The 15,650-nt window shown below is 37.6% G+C and overlaps 1 protein-coding gene across 2 annotated transcripts in view; it reads left to right on the plus strand.

The window, feature by feature from the left end:
- Positions 1-14,936, plus strand: part of LOC128014130 (protein BANP) — a 49,893-nt gene extending 34,957 nt beyond the window's left edge. For both annotated transcript variants that reach the window (XM_052597445.1, XM_052597446.1), the window contains exons 12-13: positions 8,420-8,560; positions 13,960-14,936. In XM_052597445.1, the coding sequence (XP_052453405.1) occupies positions 8,420-8,560; positions 13,960-14,070 (252 nt within the window). In that variant the 3' untranslated portion in view covers positions 14,071-14,936. The remainder of the gene's footprint in view (positions 1-8,419; positions 8,561-13,959) is intronic.
- The last annotated feature ends 714 nt before the right edge of the window (positions 14,937-15,650 follow it).

Raw genomic sequence — 15,650 nt, forward strand, 5'->3', positions numbered from 1 at the left:
TATTTATATTGGTATGTATGCAATTATGCCCATTTGCAATCCAGAACTTCAAGTTTCCTCTGTCTCAGTATTGAAACCAGATGTGCGCAGAGCTCGCATCCATTAAGTACCTGCTTTAGGATCTAAATTCTCCAGGATTTAACTTCCAGCCCAGTTGTTGTCACAACCTTGAGGCTTTAGTTCCAATTTGAGCTTCTAAATGAATTTACCCTTTTTACCTCCATTGGAACAAGGATTTTCCTCTGGTTTTAAAACAAAATATTCTAAATAAAATGGTCCAAGGCTTTTGTGATCCCAGTGTTCATTGTGTCCTAATAGAGGGGATTGTATTTCACAGAATGGTTGATGCTCTTGCCTGTCTTGGGTCGTGATATTGGAGTTCTGGAAGCTAATGTGGAAATGGCAGGGATTCAGAGGTCTCACAAGTAAATCCCTTGGTAGTCTAACCTGCTGCAAGTGTTGTCATCGCTGGACACTTGAGTGCACCAATCACATTGCTTGACTGTCCTCATTTACGCAACGAGTTGTCTTTGTGAGAATTTCACCTCTTGTTTTACTGCCATTTGGATGCAGTGAAAACATCTGATGAACAAGATGCAATAAAATCATCAAGTCATCAAAATTTATGCTGCTCTTAGATGCTTTCCATTGGAAACATTGAAAACGTGGAGGAAAAACACAAGGTTTGGAGGCGGGACTGGACTCTGCGTCTCCTCACAGAGGTTGTTTCAAGGTCATGCAGATATTTTACAAGTTTACAACACATGGAGTGATACGCCATAGCCTGTCAAATCAGCAGTATAATTAGAAACATAATGAAGACAACATGAAGAAAAGACTTGACATTTTGACACTAACACTGAGGCTTTTTTCTTTGTTCCCAAGAACAAGCGTTGCAGCTCGGGTTATCTGCGTGTTGAAAAAATTGTTGTAAAATGGAGTTATTTATGTCATTCTGTCTGCTCTTTGAATCAAGAATATTATAGATGCGTGTCTGTTGTATGAATTGTTCATGGTCTGTTTAATCCTTTTCCTTGGATATGCTGTAAAAGATGGGTTTGGCTACAAGAGGAGTATCTCAATCTTTCACAGGGGTCATATTTAAGGTTGTTGTTAACGATTTGAGTATTAGGATGTCAAGCTAATTTATCTAGAAGATATTTTGTTCTCGTTTCTCTTCAATCCAGCTCGAAGTCAAACCATAAGGCTGAGAAACTGCAAAGCTTCACTTTCACAGAATATTGTGTAATTGCCGTTTCATTTGGTTGTTCACCAATTCGGTGTTATGTGTTATGATGAGGCTCAGTTTGAACCACCAGTTTAAACCATTAGTAAAAGGAGAGACTGTAAAACTGTACCTTCTTTCCTTGCCTTTCTAGACACCTTCATTTGAACATCCTTCTTAGCTTGTCTCCTGTTTTCAAGCTTCCTGTGATCTTCCAAGCGTTCTTTCTTTCTATCTTCATGTTGTCCATTCCAAATATCCTTACCTTCCTTTTAAGCTTCCTTCCAAACTTGTTTAGAGCTTCCTCAACTTCCTACTGAGCTTCCCTCCAGGCTTCTTTTCTGTGTCATGTTTCCTCAAAAATCATCTTTCCTTCTAAACCTTTTTACATTCCTTCAGAGATCCTTCCGAACTTCGTTCCTACCCTCCAGTCTTCCTTCCTGCCATTGATCTTCTTTGCTGCCTCCTAAAGGTTCCTTCATTTATTTCAAACCTCCATTATAAGCTTCCTTACCTTCCTACTGAGCTTCCTTCCTTCCATCCAAGCTTCATTTCCAATTCCTAAACTTCATTTCATGCTACTTTCTTATATTTTCTATTTTCCCTTTAAGCATTTTTTCTTGAATTCTCACATATAAGTTAGTCAGATCGTGGTCCAGAATCAAAGGCCAATGTCAAATGTTACAAATTAAAAATGTTACCAACATTTGTGATGACTAAGCTAAACCCTGCATTGCTTCAACAAGAGCATAACACGTGTGGAGGTCTAGATTGGCCACAATGAATGGCCATGTGATTTTCAAACAAAGCACATGGAATAGCATCATGAGCATTTCATGATGACTGAGCTAAACCTCGTATTGCTTCAACATTAGTGATGTCATGCAATGCCTAATTATTTGGAACTGGATATCCACTAGAAATTATATCTGCTTCCAGGCTCAAGGCAATGTTAAATTGGTGTGGATACAGTACTGTTGATGATGGCAGCCCTCCAAATTTGACTTTTAAAGAATGGAATAAAAAGATAGTCTGGGGTTTATGAAGATATTAGTGGTGGCACCACCCATACAAGTCTAATACTGTATCTTATGAGACTAGCTTGTTTGTGTGGAGACTTTTGTAATGTATCAAGCATATACACATCAAACGTTGTTCTCAAATGTCCGCAGATGTCCTCATTAGATAGTGTTCAATGTTGGGGGGAAACAAATAGATTTTGGATACAAATTTAGACCTGTCTTTACCGAACAACCATTTTTTATTCTGAAGTTCCTCTGTTTGTGGGAGGTTTTGCAGCAGAAGTGATGTAGGACTCTCTGGAGATTTTAGGAGTTCACTCAGTTTGCCCAATGTCCTGTTGGCCCTCTTTATTTCTTTCTTTCTGTCTCTCTTTCTCTCAGAACAGTTAGGCCATCACATCTGTCCTGGCTTAGGTCTGGCCCGCTCCAGATGCACAAGTTGTTGGACTTGTGTAGAATTGGGCGGAAGCGTTTACCTTGCCAGAGAGACTTTTTTGACATACTGACAGTTCTTGAGGGTATGAGGGAACTGTAAATGTTGCTGGGAGACTGACCTCTTTCACAACAGTTAGTGAACTGTAAAAAAAAAATTCTGATTCTTCTTCCAAAATTGTTTGGGACCTGCCAAACGAATCGTGAAGAAGCATGCCGATTTCATCAAGCTTATTAGTAGATCTTAACCAGTTTTCATAAAGTTTTCAGGGGAATTCATGATTTCGAATGACTTTGTTTATAGCTAGTCAAGAATCGTATGCACTGAGGATGACACTAGAACGGCAATAATGAAAAATTGAGTTTGGGAGAAGCGGCGTGTTTGCACAGTTGGTTGTTATGTTTCAGCAAGGTCCCAAACTAAATGTTTTTTGCATTAAGCTGCTGTTGTTTTGTTCCTCGTTGTCTTTGCTCCAGTTCCTCAATGTGTTTGCTGTCCTACTCTGCTGCTGAAAGCATTACTACATAAGAGAAAGATTTATTCGGGGTCCTTTTCTTCTTGTTTGCTTTTAGTCTCATCAAGCCAAGCTGACAGCGGATCCCGACTTGCTCTGCCAATTTTTAAACCCTTTGTTTGGCAGCTCGCCTCTGTAGAGATAACAGATTTGAAGTTTGGCTGTTTTCAAAGGAAATGCGGCTGGGCACATGGGTTGGTTAGCTCATGGAGACCCTTGAGAAAAGGGCACAATCCATTTCAGTTTCAAATGCCTTTCAATGTGAATTCAATCCAGCCATGAGCGAGAAGGCAGACAACTGGCTTGGTTATTTACTCTGAGAGTTTGATTTACTCGCTAATGACAAACAGAGCACAGATAACTAATGTCTCAAATGAGGCCTTTCATTTCTGTCAAAGTCAGCAGACCTCATGCGAACACACCGGTTAAACTCCGAATGCACGTTGTGACATCATGACTGCTGTAGCTCTGGATTTCACCTTTTTCTGGCCAAGCTTGGTTACACATCAGCCTTGTAACAACTCAGCAAGACCTGTAGCAACTTTTGGATGACTTCAAGAGCGTCTCCGATGTGATGCGTGTTTTGAATTAGCTCCACTTTATTTGATTGTTTTGGAACCACGTTCCCATGCTCAGTGGAGTGGAGATTTGTCTTGAGAACAGTTGCGAGGCCCGGAAGTCAAGCGATGAGAACGGGTTTACATTGCTATGCGATACCAGACGTTCTCCCAGCATCATAAAACTCTCATTGTGTTAAGTTGCACAGCTGAGCATACAAACAAACCTCACTTGCAGTTTTAAAATTCCTGTTGTTGTAGCCATGTTTGCTTTGACAAGTATTATTCAACGGGTAAATCCCCAAAACGCACTTTTTAATGCGGAAAAAGTGCATTTCCTTCTTTTATGAGCCCTGACGGATGGTTTCATAATGTCATATGGATGCTTAGTGACCGGCACGCTTTATTTGATTGTTTTCATGATTGTCTGCATGAGAAAGTATCTGAGTTTTAAGTTGGTGCCTCCCGTGTATGTCTTTGCAGTTTTCTGGTGCACATAAATGATGTTATGAGAAACGGAAATGTAAAAAGACGTCCCTCAGCTGTGAATTGCTCTTGTTCCCAATAACTTCAGATGTTTGTGTGTGCACATCTCTGTTCTTGTGCATGTGTTTGTATTTAAGACCTGCTGGGCCATCCTTCGATGTTCCCATGCTATTCTTTGTTTACCAGAGTAAATGGGTCAGTGACACATGAGTGTCCATGATAAAGAAAATGGTTTAATGTGATTTTCAAAAAAAAAAAACTTTCATACAATATTTGACCGAAATATTAATGCAGTGACTGTGGTGTAGCCATCAAGGAAAAATAATAAAATATTTTCTTTACACCTGCCACATGAGTGAGTGGACACAATCATTATTTTCCAAAATGTGTTCAAATTCACTTTATTCAACGAAGTCAGTACGCAGCCGGTGTACGCTCTTCTGTATCAGCGGCACCACAAGGATATGTTTTTTACGTGTATTTATTCTTTGGTTTGAAAAACAACAGTGCATAGTCGCAGCGCGGCTGATACAGAAAATCGTAGACTGCCTGCGTACTGCTCAGATTTGCCAAATTAGTTTTATTATTTTTGTTTTCTTCGTGTACAAAGTATTCTCGTCACTCAATAATGTTACAGTTGAGTCACTGATGGCAGATGGACTATTCTGACGATGCTTTTCATACTTTTCTGGACCTTGACACTGTTATTTACTCGGCAGTCAATGTGACAGTCACAAGCCTCCCGGTTTTCATCCAAAATATCTTAAATTGTGTTCTGAAGACGAACAAGGCTTTTACGGGTTTGGAACGGCATGGGGGAAAGTGATTAATGACAACATTTTTAATTTTGCGGTGGAGTAACCCTTTAATGAGGCTTTTTTCATCAAAATGTACAAAAATGCCCGTCATAGAAGAGCTGTATTCAAGTCACTGTATGTATAAAATGCATTTTTCAGTAATGTGTCATCCCATTTAAACCAACCCAGAATCATACACTCTAATTATTACCCCATGATTTGACTGGCAGCATCATCTTCTGCTCGAAAAAACGAGTCGTTGTGGCAAAATTGGCATCTTTTCTTCATGCCGTTGGAGACATGGTGGGCATCTAAGCATGCCACTGACTCACGACTTCAAAGTCATCGTCTGTGCTAGAATCCGGGGTGGAGGCAGAGGCGAACTAGATCTGAAATTGGGGTTATTGTGGGATTTTTGTGCAGCGCAGCAGATTTTCTTTCTCCTAATTGGGAGTGCATGGCAGTTCTGTTCCCACTCGGGAGACTCAGATTTGATTGTTTATGCCCACACTGGTGCTCTGGGGCGCTGATGTCGTCAAAAAACGAACCAGAGAGGTGTCACCACATGGAGTCTCAGCAGAGTTGTAACGATTAACGATTAGTGTTTAGTCTGAAGTTGACGTTTCATTTAAATTCTATCCCACATGGCCGTTTTTGAATGAATGCCGTGCATGTGGAAACGGTCTGCTCCTGCAATCGTGAAATTACTGACTCACAGTTCAGGTTGAAGACTAGCGCCAGTAATTGAATGGAAGCCGGAGGATCCAAAACCACTGCGACCACATCAGAGTGCCTTTAGTGGTCAGATGATGTGTAATCAATGATGTGTTTGGGCATTCGAACACGACGTGCAAGAGTTTGCGATCATACATTAACATGCAAGTGTTTTTGCTTTTATATGCCTGTTTTGCGATGAGTTGGCAGGGGATGTAGATGTGTTTGTGAGAGCTCAGCTGGAAACTAGGCCTTCCATCGGGCTGTTATGATGAGCACTTGGATGTGTCACACATGCAGAATCAGTTTCACGTGCTTAAGGAAATGCAGTAAATCCCTGGCTTGATTTAAATTAGGTTTGCAACACCACTTAAATGCAAGATCGAAATTTCAGACCTGGCAATCAAGCAAGAGCATTCAAGCTGTCAGTTTTGTATTATATCACATAGTTTTGCACCTTTAAATCCTGAAACAGTTTCTTAATGACTCACAGGAAACAAAATGCATTCTGACAATCCTGATTGGCCTGTAACTATGAGAATGGAAAACATTTCTTCCCTTTGGGCTATGTCCGAATCGATGAACTATCATAGTGTGTTTGACATTGACTTCTTGATTAAAACATTTGTTTTTTCTCTTGGCTTTTCAAATCGAATGGCATCAGCTCCAGTTGCTTTATGGGATAGAAAAGTGTCCCAAAGTTGCATACTACAGAATCCAGCAGATGTTCACGTACTGTATTGTCAATAATTAGTACTGGGCTTCCTACTCATTTGACAGTGGATGCATTCTGTATGCAATGTTGGACTTTTGAATTTTCTGACAATGTGAAAAGAGGAGCTAAAAAACAGGTGCCGCATTAGTGAGGTTTATGACAGGCAGTTGCATAAGCTATAAAATGAGTGGAAACATTAGTAGATTAAAATGTAAACCGTGAGAAATATAATTTTGTTTAAACAATGGGATGATGGATATACTGATGAAAGTTAGAAAGGAACAATCAGTATGGATTGAAGGAAGGAAGAAAGCGGTAATAGTTTTAGAAAGGAAAGCACAATGATTCATTTACACAAGGTATTGGAACATACTTAGATAATCATGGATGTGAATTATTTCCATATTAAAATCAAATTATCATCAGTATCTCACCTTCCACTCATAAATAACATTTTGAGAAAAATGTGATCCTAGAAACATTGTTTGAGAATAACTACCATTCAGTGGGAAAACAAAAAAAGATGATTGCATTTGTTTAATACAATCAAAAAGCTCTGCCAAATATTTAAATGTATATTGTAGATATTACTATAACTAAATATATATATATATATATATATATAGATATATATATATATATATATATATATATATATATATATATATATATATATATATATATATATATATAAAGATGATTGTAATTTCCAGACCTAGAAAAAATATTTTAAATAAAGAAAGAAAATAGCTTAGCGACACGGATAATAATTTGGAGCTCTTCTGGTTGTTTTGAATCTTAATGTGAAGAATATTTGTGCTGGTAGTTTAGAGAACAGCTTGCGCTGCATTTTACTGCCTGACTCCAATTTGACAGTCACACCCCTCACATGTAAGACAGCATTAGTCACCGAAAATAGTCACATCGTCACTTAGGAATGATTCGTACTTAGGAAATGTTGCCATTAGTGTTGTCAAAAGACCTGGTACTTCAGTACCAAGTCGGTACTAAAAAAAAAAAAAAATGTCACAGTACCAGGTTTCTTTAAGTATCGGTGGTACCGAGGACCCGGTCAACCCAGTTCTCGATGCATACAGCGCTATGATTTCCACGAAGCTGAAAACACGGATGGAATTAAGGAGTAATTTAATTGTCCAAAGTTGGTTGAAATATAAATCCTGCATGTTCTGGGCGTCTCTGTGTGAATGAATGAGACGTGCGGGTTTGTTTACTACATAGACTGAAGCGCATGACGCTTGCAGTAATGAGGACATAAATACATAAACATCACCAGAACTGTTATGCACTTCACAAGCATTTTACCGTTTCATTTTTGAGTAAAACCAGTGTCAAAATAAAAGTTCATTTTTACATAAAGGCATTGTGCTAGAAATAATACTATTGTTTAGTAGAATGTATGCGATACTGCTAATACTGTTAAAGAAAATTAATAAAACTTTATTTTTTAATAAATAAATCAGAAATAAATCACACAATATTTCTTCCATGTTTAAATTTTAATAGCAAATCCCCCTTATTTATAAAAAAATAAAATGTTTAAATTTCATTAATTAAAAGACAAATTAAATTTGGGTGAAACTTGTTTACGGGTTTTCATAATTATATTACTTGTAGAAAAATTTTGAACATAATTGTAAATAAGTATAAAGAATGGCATTGGTTTTATTTTAGTGATTAAAAAGTGTTTTTTCTTTTTTTAATAAGAATATTTTTGTGTTTTGCGTTGGTACCGAAATTGGAACAGAGATCCGTGGATTTTCACTTGTATCGGTACAGAATACTGAAATTTTTGTACCGTCACAACATTAGTTGCCATTGTGTTGTCTCTAGAGTTCTTTCCCATAGATAAATAAGCATTGGGCATAGTTTGACCTAGTTGATTCCTGAAATGTTAACATAGTGCTAATGTTTATAATTTTCCCATCTATTTCTTAGGTTCTAAGAGGACCGCAGCTCATCGCAGTGGCGTCGACCGATGGGACTGGCGGGGTTGACGCGTCTCCTCTCCAGGGTAACGATATTCAGGTGCAATACGTCCAGCTGGGAACAGTGACCGACCACACCGGCGCAGTACAAGTGAGAAAAGCCAAAAACACAGTCACACACAAACAAACACAACTGACTTTAATAGTTTTTTCAATGTTGTCAACGTTATCTGTGGCGTACAGCTGTTTTATTTCATGAAGGAGTGCTTTCTGTCTCAAAATTACTATCGATGTTGCACAAGTGTGCGATGAATGCACCAATTTGTGGTGGTCGGCAACTCTGCGCCAATGCCGCTGGGTGGTGTAGTGACCAATATCTATAATCAAACTCGCTCTCTCACCATGTGTTGTTTTTAGAAATCGTAGGCAGTGGTTTTAACCTACTCTCCGCTCTCACTTTCGGCTAATCAGCAACCCAGATCAGTTTGTTTTTCCTCTGAATAATAAATAGCCCTTAGTTGTCCTTTTCCTCCCTGTCTATTTTCCCATTTTTATCCCTCTTTTCCATCTCATGCGCTACATCAGTTCTCAACATGCTCAAGCGCTCCTTGATGTGTTTTTACTCTAATCACTTCCCCATGATGCTGTTACCACGTTGCAGAGCCGCTATATGGCGTGCACGCATATTCAAACACATTTAGAGGTTCGACAGTCATTACAGGTCACCACATTTCCCCAGCTGCACTCACGTGTTTGATTCATGTGAGGCTTCAAGCTAGGGTTGAGGAGCGCAATTAGACTTGCATATTTGACATCTGCTTTTACGTTTCTGTCGTAGGAGAAGTACATTTTATTTTAATGCGAAACAAAGAACAATCAGTGTTAAACCTCGTGATGGGAAATTAGTGGGTCAAATTTTGGTTGGCAAAGATTTTGTGGCTAGAAAAAAAAAACTGTGACAATAAAATGATTTGAATTAAAGCAATAGTTCCCCCAAAAATGAAATTAAGCTGAAAATGTATTCAGGCTGTCCAAGATTACTTTGTTTCTCCATCAGAACAGATTTGGAGAAATGTAGCATTACATCATTGCTCACCAATGGATCCTCTGCAGTGAATGGGTGCCGTCAGATTGAGAGTCCAAACAGCTGATAAGTACATCACAACAATCCACACCACTCCAGTCCATCAATTAACATCTTGTGAAGGGAAAAGCTGTGTGTTTGCAAGAAACAAATTCATCATCAAGGCATTTTTAGCTTATAACTGTTGCTTCTGTCCATAATTCTTAACGCATCTCATCTGAATCAAGAGAGAAGTATGCACAGATCAAGCACTGTGTACAAGCAAACAAACATGTCAGACACCCATTCACTGCAGAGGATCCATTGGTGAATAAGTGATGTACCTCTAATTTACTCCAAATCTGTTCAGATGAAGAAACAAACTCATCTCATTTTTATTTATGGGTGAACTATTCCTTTAGTGTTTACAGTTGGCATTGTAATGTGTATCATTAACACCGCAAGATATTGAAAACACGCTATTTATACATTTTTAGGACAGAAATAATCAATCATACATTTTATAAGTGTTTCAAAATGTTAGAAACAAGGTTGCCAAGGTCATGGAAAACCTGGAAATTAAAAAAAAAAAGTGAGATTTGTATAATAAATAAAAATCACAGGCCTACCAATGGTATGAGTGGAGCACAGCTTTCGCTCTCAACCAAACTAACATTACTAGCCAATCAGAATGTTTTGCTCTTATAAACATGAGACATCTGCTGAATGACTAAATATAAATGTGGCTGGATAGAAAAATGATTCAATTAATCAATTTAATTCATCGAAATTTTTTATTGAAAAATCATGATGTCATTAAACCAAAATAATAGGAACCCTGTGAAAAAGTTAAGTTTGGACGGTTTCTGTTTGACACGTTTTTTTGTTGTTGTTGTTTTTTTTGCACATTATCATCACATAAAATTGAGTGAAATGGACTATAACGAATGAATATAATGACATATTGACACAATTAAAATATTTTCTCCGAAAATCTAAATACTGGAGCAAAAACAACTGTGTAAAATCAACGGGAACATCAAACATTTCAGTGCCCTTTGTTGTGAACATCCCTCTTACATTTTATTAAAATCTATTCTCAAACACTCCACAGACACTTGCACGCACCCCCAATATGGCTTTTGTGAGCGCGGGAATGTGAGCTATTTGGTAACAGGGAGGAAGACGAGGCCTTTACCACAGTTGCACTTTAAAGTGGTTAAGCTGGTACAGCTAAAACCTCTTTAGACCTTTGGGCGCTTATGGTTTAAATAGACTTAAAGGGCAATTCCTAATTAAAATCAGTACTTTTTTCAATTTGCTTTGTTAATATGCTTTGTTCACGATTCAGCATTGCATGCTGTTTCAAAAGAAAAAAGTAATCTTTCAGTAAAATTAGATAACTTGCTCCACCTTTGAAACGACTTTTCTTTATATATGACATCACCAAGAACTCTTATCTTTCAGCCCCTCCCCCTTCTCTATACTCTGCTGTAAACAAAGGCCATAAAAAAACAAACGGATGTTCCCCTTCCTCTCTTTGAAGTGCATTCTATCATTGGATGTGCTGTATTTCTGGCCCAGATTTGTTGTACAGCTTGTTATCGGCGTGACCTGCATTTTTCTTTTCCTCTTTCTCTCTTTCACCGATGCACGCACTTGCATTTTGGCCAACTTTCAAATATGTGGTGTCTCATCTTGGTCTAGGCAAGCTGTAGCAAACCCCAGAAAGCAGTTTGTGGGAACGGACTGATGATTGCCTGCGCACCCAGACCCCATCAGAGGGTCTTCGACTTACCTCTAGCCTCACTTGTTGTTTTCCTTGGTGGTCTGGACTCCTTCCAAATTGGCTCTGCAATTACACTGTACACATCAAAGCTGTCGGAAAGTTGTTAATGGGCTTTGATGCTTGAATAGAGGGCAGCATCCGCAACATTTGACACAATCAAGTGAGTAGATCTCTGCGAATCGATTGTAGATTACTGCCGCTTTGTGACAAACCACCTGTCAGTGTGACACAGGGATAAAATAAACAGCTGTCAGAGCAAATGAATATGGATTATGGCATGAACTCACTCAGTGGAGCTGTGCTGAAGCTAGAGAACTGAGAAACGACCTGCTGTTTTTGGCGAAATTATTTGGTGGGAAAATTGTTTACATGATAATCAATTCTATTTTTTTATTTAAATCTTAAGTGCATATTAAGTGGACATCGGGGATGAAGATAAAATACCATGATCACTAAAAAATAAATACAAATAAAAAACTTGATAATGGACCTCGAGTAAGAAATCATGTTAATTCAAAATGTAAATAATACAAATGTTACTTTATTGACCCTTTGCAACCTACTTTAGGAGCAGGAAATGACATCCAGTGCTTGAACTATATTAAAGCTTAATAATTAGTCAACTTATTCACTTGAATCATTTCAACCTGAATGATTTCAGACAGTCTTGCATTGCTCATGCGGTGCTCAGATCTCCCGTTGGCATCAGCCTCCATCCTGAGGTCACGGCGCTTCTTCCTATTGTGAATTTCAGGATTATTTCAATTGCTCTCATCTGCTGCATGAAACATGTGGTAGTGTTTACAGCCATTTTTCACGAGCACACCCCTTCATTTTTTCATGTAATAGCTTCCATATCGCCCATTCGATCGCCACAGATAAAAATGGTGGAAAATGAAGGGATGTTTCCGGCCAGGAAGCTCTGTTCTCTGTACCGTCCGACAGAAGTGTCAGCTCACTTACTCCGAGCTGTTTGAAAGCGATACTTTTGAGCGATTCGATCACTGGCTCTAATGAGTGCCCTCTTGTGGAGCTGCAGGAAACCGGCCCCTGAGGAGTTTACACTTAGCACCAAAGATGAAAAGCTCAGGCCGCGAGTGTCTCGCATCAGGCGGGCTGTGTTTTAAGAGTCCTGACACTCGGGGGCCGTACCCTTGAGCACAGTTTGAGCTTTGCACCGTGCAGGTGTGCGGTCCGTTCCTCTGGCGTGTGTTGAGGAAGAAGTGACTCACTGCTCATACTCTGAAGTGACTCATCCTGCGTAGTCTCCCTCTGCCCTTCTTTTTTTTTTTTTTTTTTTGAGGGAGTGTTTTCATTTGGACGACTGAGATAAAGTGTAGCCTTCATCTGACCCTTTACTTTCCTCCTGGTTTTCCATCTCTTGTTGTTGTCTTGATCTTTGTTGTGGTTGTATCAATCTGTACACCTGTCAGCGTTGTATTTGTCTGCTTTCACTGCCTCCATCAATATGATAAAACGGGCGCCCCGTATTAAGCCCGGGCGAATGACGGGATATACTGTGCGGCGATAGATGTGTATCAGCCGACTGACAGTGATTCGATTATATATGGTATCTTAATCAAACAGACATTTCAGAACGTGCTGCAGACAGACATTTCCATTCAGTGTTGTTTCTGTAATGCCAAGAATTCATCTGGGTGTTTCCATCCAAGATAAACTGTCACTGTGAACTTCATTGTTTATGTAGTATTCAGCTGTTTGGTCAACTTGCTATAAATCTGGTATTTTACACTGGCTGCAAATATCAACCGTATACTGGGAGGGAAAGTTGTCAAATAAAATAAAAACTCAACTAGAAATAAATAAAACTTAAGAGCATTACTGGACATCAGGGAAAATTTAAATAAATGTATTTCGATAAAAATAAACATGGATGTTTTAACACACACACACACACATATATGTATATTTATGTATGTGTGTGTGTATATATATACAAACATAGAAACCACATTTATTAATGTTTTTGAAAGAAGTTTGTTTTGTTTACCAAGGCTACATTTATTTGATTTAAAAAAAAATACTGTCAAAAACATTAAAAAAACTTTAGTCTTTTCTATTGTAATATATTTAAAAATGTCATTAATTCTTGTGATTTATTATTCCAGTATGATTTTTTTGCTAAAAAAAAAAACTTTTTTAAATACAAATATATATATATATATATATATATATATATATATATATATATATATATATATATATATATATATATATATATATATACACACACACACACAAACTTTTTTAAAATTCAAAATAAAATAAAAATTCTAAAACATACTGTGGTAGAATCGACTCCGCAAAGGAGAAAAACAAACACACACAATTAAATAATTGTGTTAAATTTGTATTAATTAGAATAAATTAATATGTTAGGGTAGGCATATTTTATGTCTTTTTTCTTTTTTATCTCACAATTAATAAAATACCAAATGCACTGCACGAAATAGATTGCAGTTAGCAGAAACCTTGTTTATTCTGCATGTGAACTTTTGTCCTTCCATAGTTTGTTCATGGTTTTTCAAGGATCAGGTTGACATGGTAAAATTAGCTCTGATATTTCATCCAGTGGTTTAAATTTGAGGTGGAACACATGAAAATGCAGTCATTTTTGCAGCTGCATTTGGTTTTCTAATGACACAAAAATGACACATTCACTGTTTTTGGTTCTCAGGCTGAAGCTCTGACTCCAGCGCTACAGGCCGAGATGGAAGTGAAGGAGGCCATTCAGCTCCAGCAAGCCGAGAACGGAGAGGTGGTCCAGATCCAGATGCCAGGCACTTGAGTCGCTCGTGCAAACTTCTCACGTGTGTGTAAACAAAGATATTTGGCTAAAGCGTCAAGGAGAGGGCGAACCCCAAGAGTGTGGCCACTCAAACTCAAATTATCTACCAAAACCACTGCCGTCAGTCAACAATTTTCAACTAATTCCAAGTAAAACAAATGCAATTTGTTGTAACATGTCAACTCGTATGGAAACTCCTGGCCGTCCCACCAAAAACGGTCACGGCGTCCAGCCTGCTTAGTAATGTATAAGCAATGCAGGCTTCATCGCTGGCTCATCCAATCTCTGAAAAGAAACTGAAAAGAACAGAAGGCTTTTTCTTCTCCGGTATATTTGAAGTACTTTGTACACAAGGAACAAGCATGTTTAACTGAAGATTCGAGCAGACGGTTGAGTTACTGGGGTTAAACCGGTCACAAGTGTCATTTTTAGTACATGAGCATCACACTTTGTAGACTTTTGCAAATATGATATTTCAAAAAAGCAGCAGTGTAAAATATGCTATAGTCCATAGTCCGAGATTTTTCAGTTTTGCAATCCTTTTGTGAATTTTGTGTGGGTGTGTGTTTGTATTTGTGAAGATCTGGGGGTTTATTTGAGGGCCCACATGTCTTCATTCATCAATTATAAATTTGTTTTCATAATGGTTATAGTCTAAATATTTTTTGTTTCATTTAATATTATTGTACAGAATAAAATAAACTACTGAAAGTTTTGTGGAGCAGGGCAGCTTACGAATACACAGGAAAATGGCGACAGTGAACTGTTAGTGTATGAAATATGTACTTTTTCATATATATATATATATACCTATTTTTGTGTATGAAGAATTTGTTCAAACTGAATAAATAACCTTTGTTTTGAAATACAGTGTCTCGAGTAACAAATGACAATCTGCCAGACAACATTAGCTAAATTTCTGCAAAAAAGTCATGGTCAATAATGTATCGATGTATTGAAGCACAGCTCACAAACTGAAATGAAACTGGAAGCAATCACAGGTTAACACTGCAATCTTCTTGATTCATTTAATTTAAAAATGTCAAATTCGATTTTAACATTTATTTTTGACATTTTTAATTTAATAAATTTAAAGTGGTCAACAAATAGAGTTTTCAGTAGCTGATTCTTAAATTATTACTCCTAATAATGTGATGATAGCTTTACAAAGTACACATAGTTATTTATTGTTACGTACTTTAACCTCAAAGCTATCAATCTTTCAACCCTGTCACAGGAACTTTGAAATTAATAGACATGGGCCTATAACTTTTTTATTATTATTATTTAATTTTTATTAAAACAAAATGCTAGTTCTCTTTCAAAACATATTTGTCAACCCTGTTACATAAAAAAATATTGTGGGGTTGAACATTTGTACAAAATATTGAACAAATCTTTATTTTTGTGCTTTGTACAAGAAGAACAATATTTCCCAGCAAGAAGTTGATTGCTGTTTTTTTTTTTTTTTTTGTCCACAACAGAGTTGAACATTTGAGCTTGATAGGTCCAATAAAAGCCAATAAAATCTAAAATTAAACACAGATGTGTGAGACTTACCTCTGTTTAAATTATGAGGT

The sequence above is a fragment of the Carassius gibelio genome, chromosome B25 (assembly GCF_023724105.1).
Source record: "Carassius gibelio isolate Cgi1373 ecotype wild population from Czech Republic chromosome B25, carGib1.2-hapl.c, whole genome shotgun sequence".
NCBI classification, from domain to species: Eukaryota; Metazoa; Chordata; class Actinopteri; order Cypriniformes; family Cyprinidae; genus Carassius; species Carassius gibelio.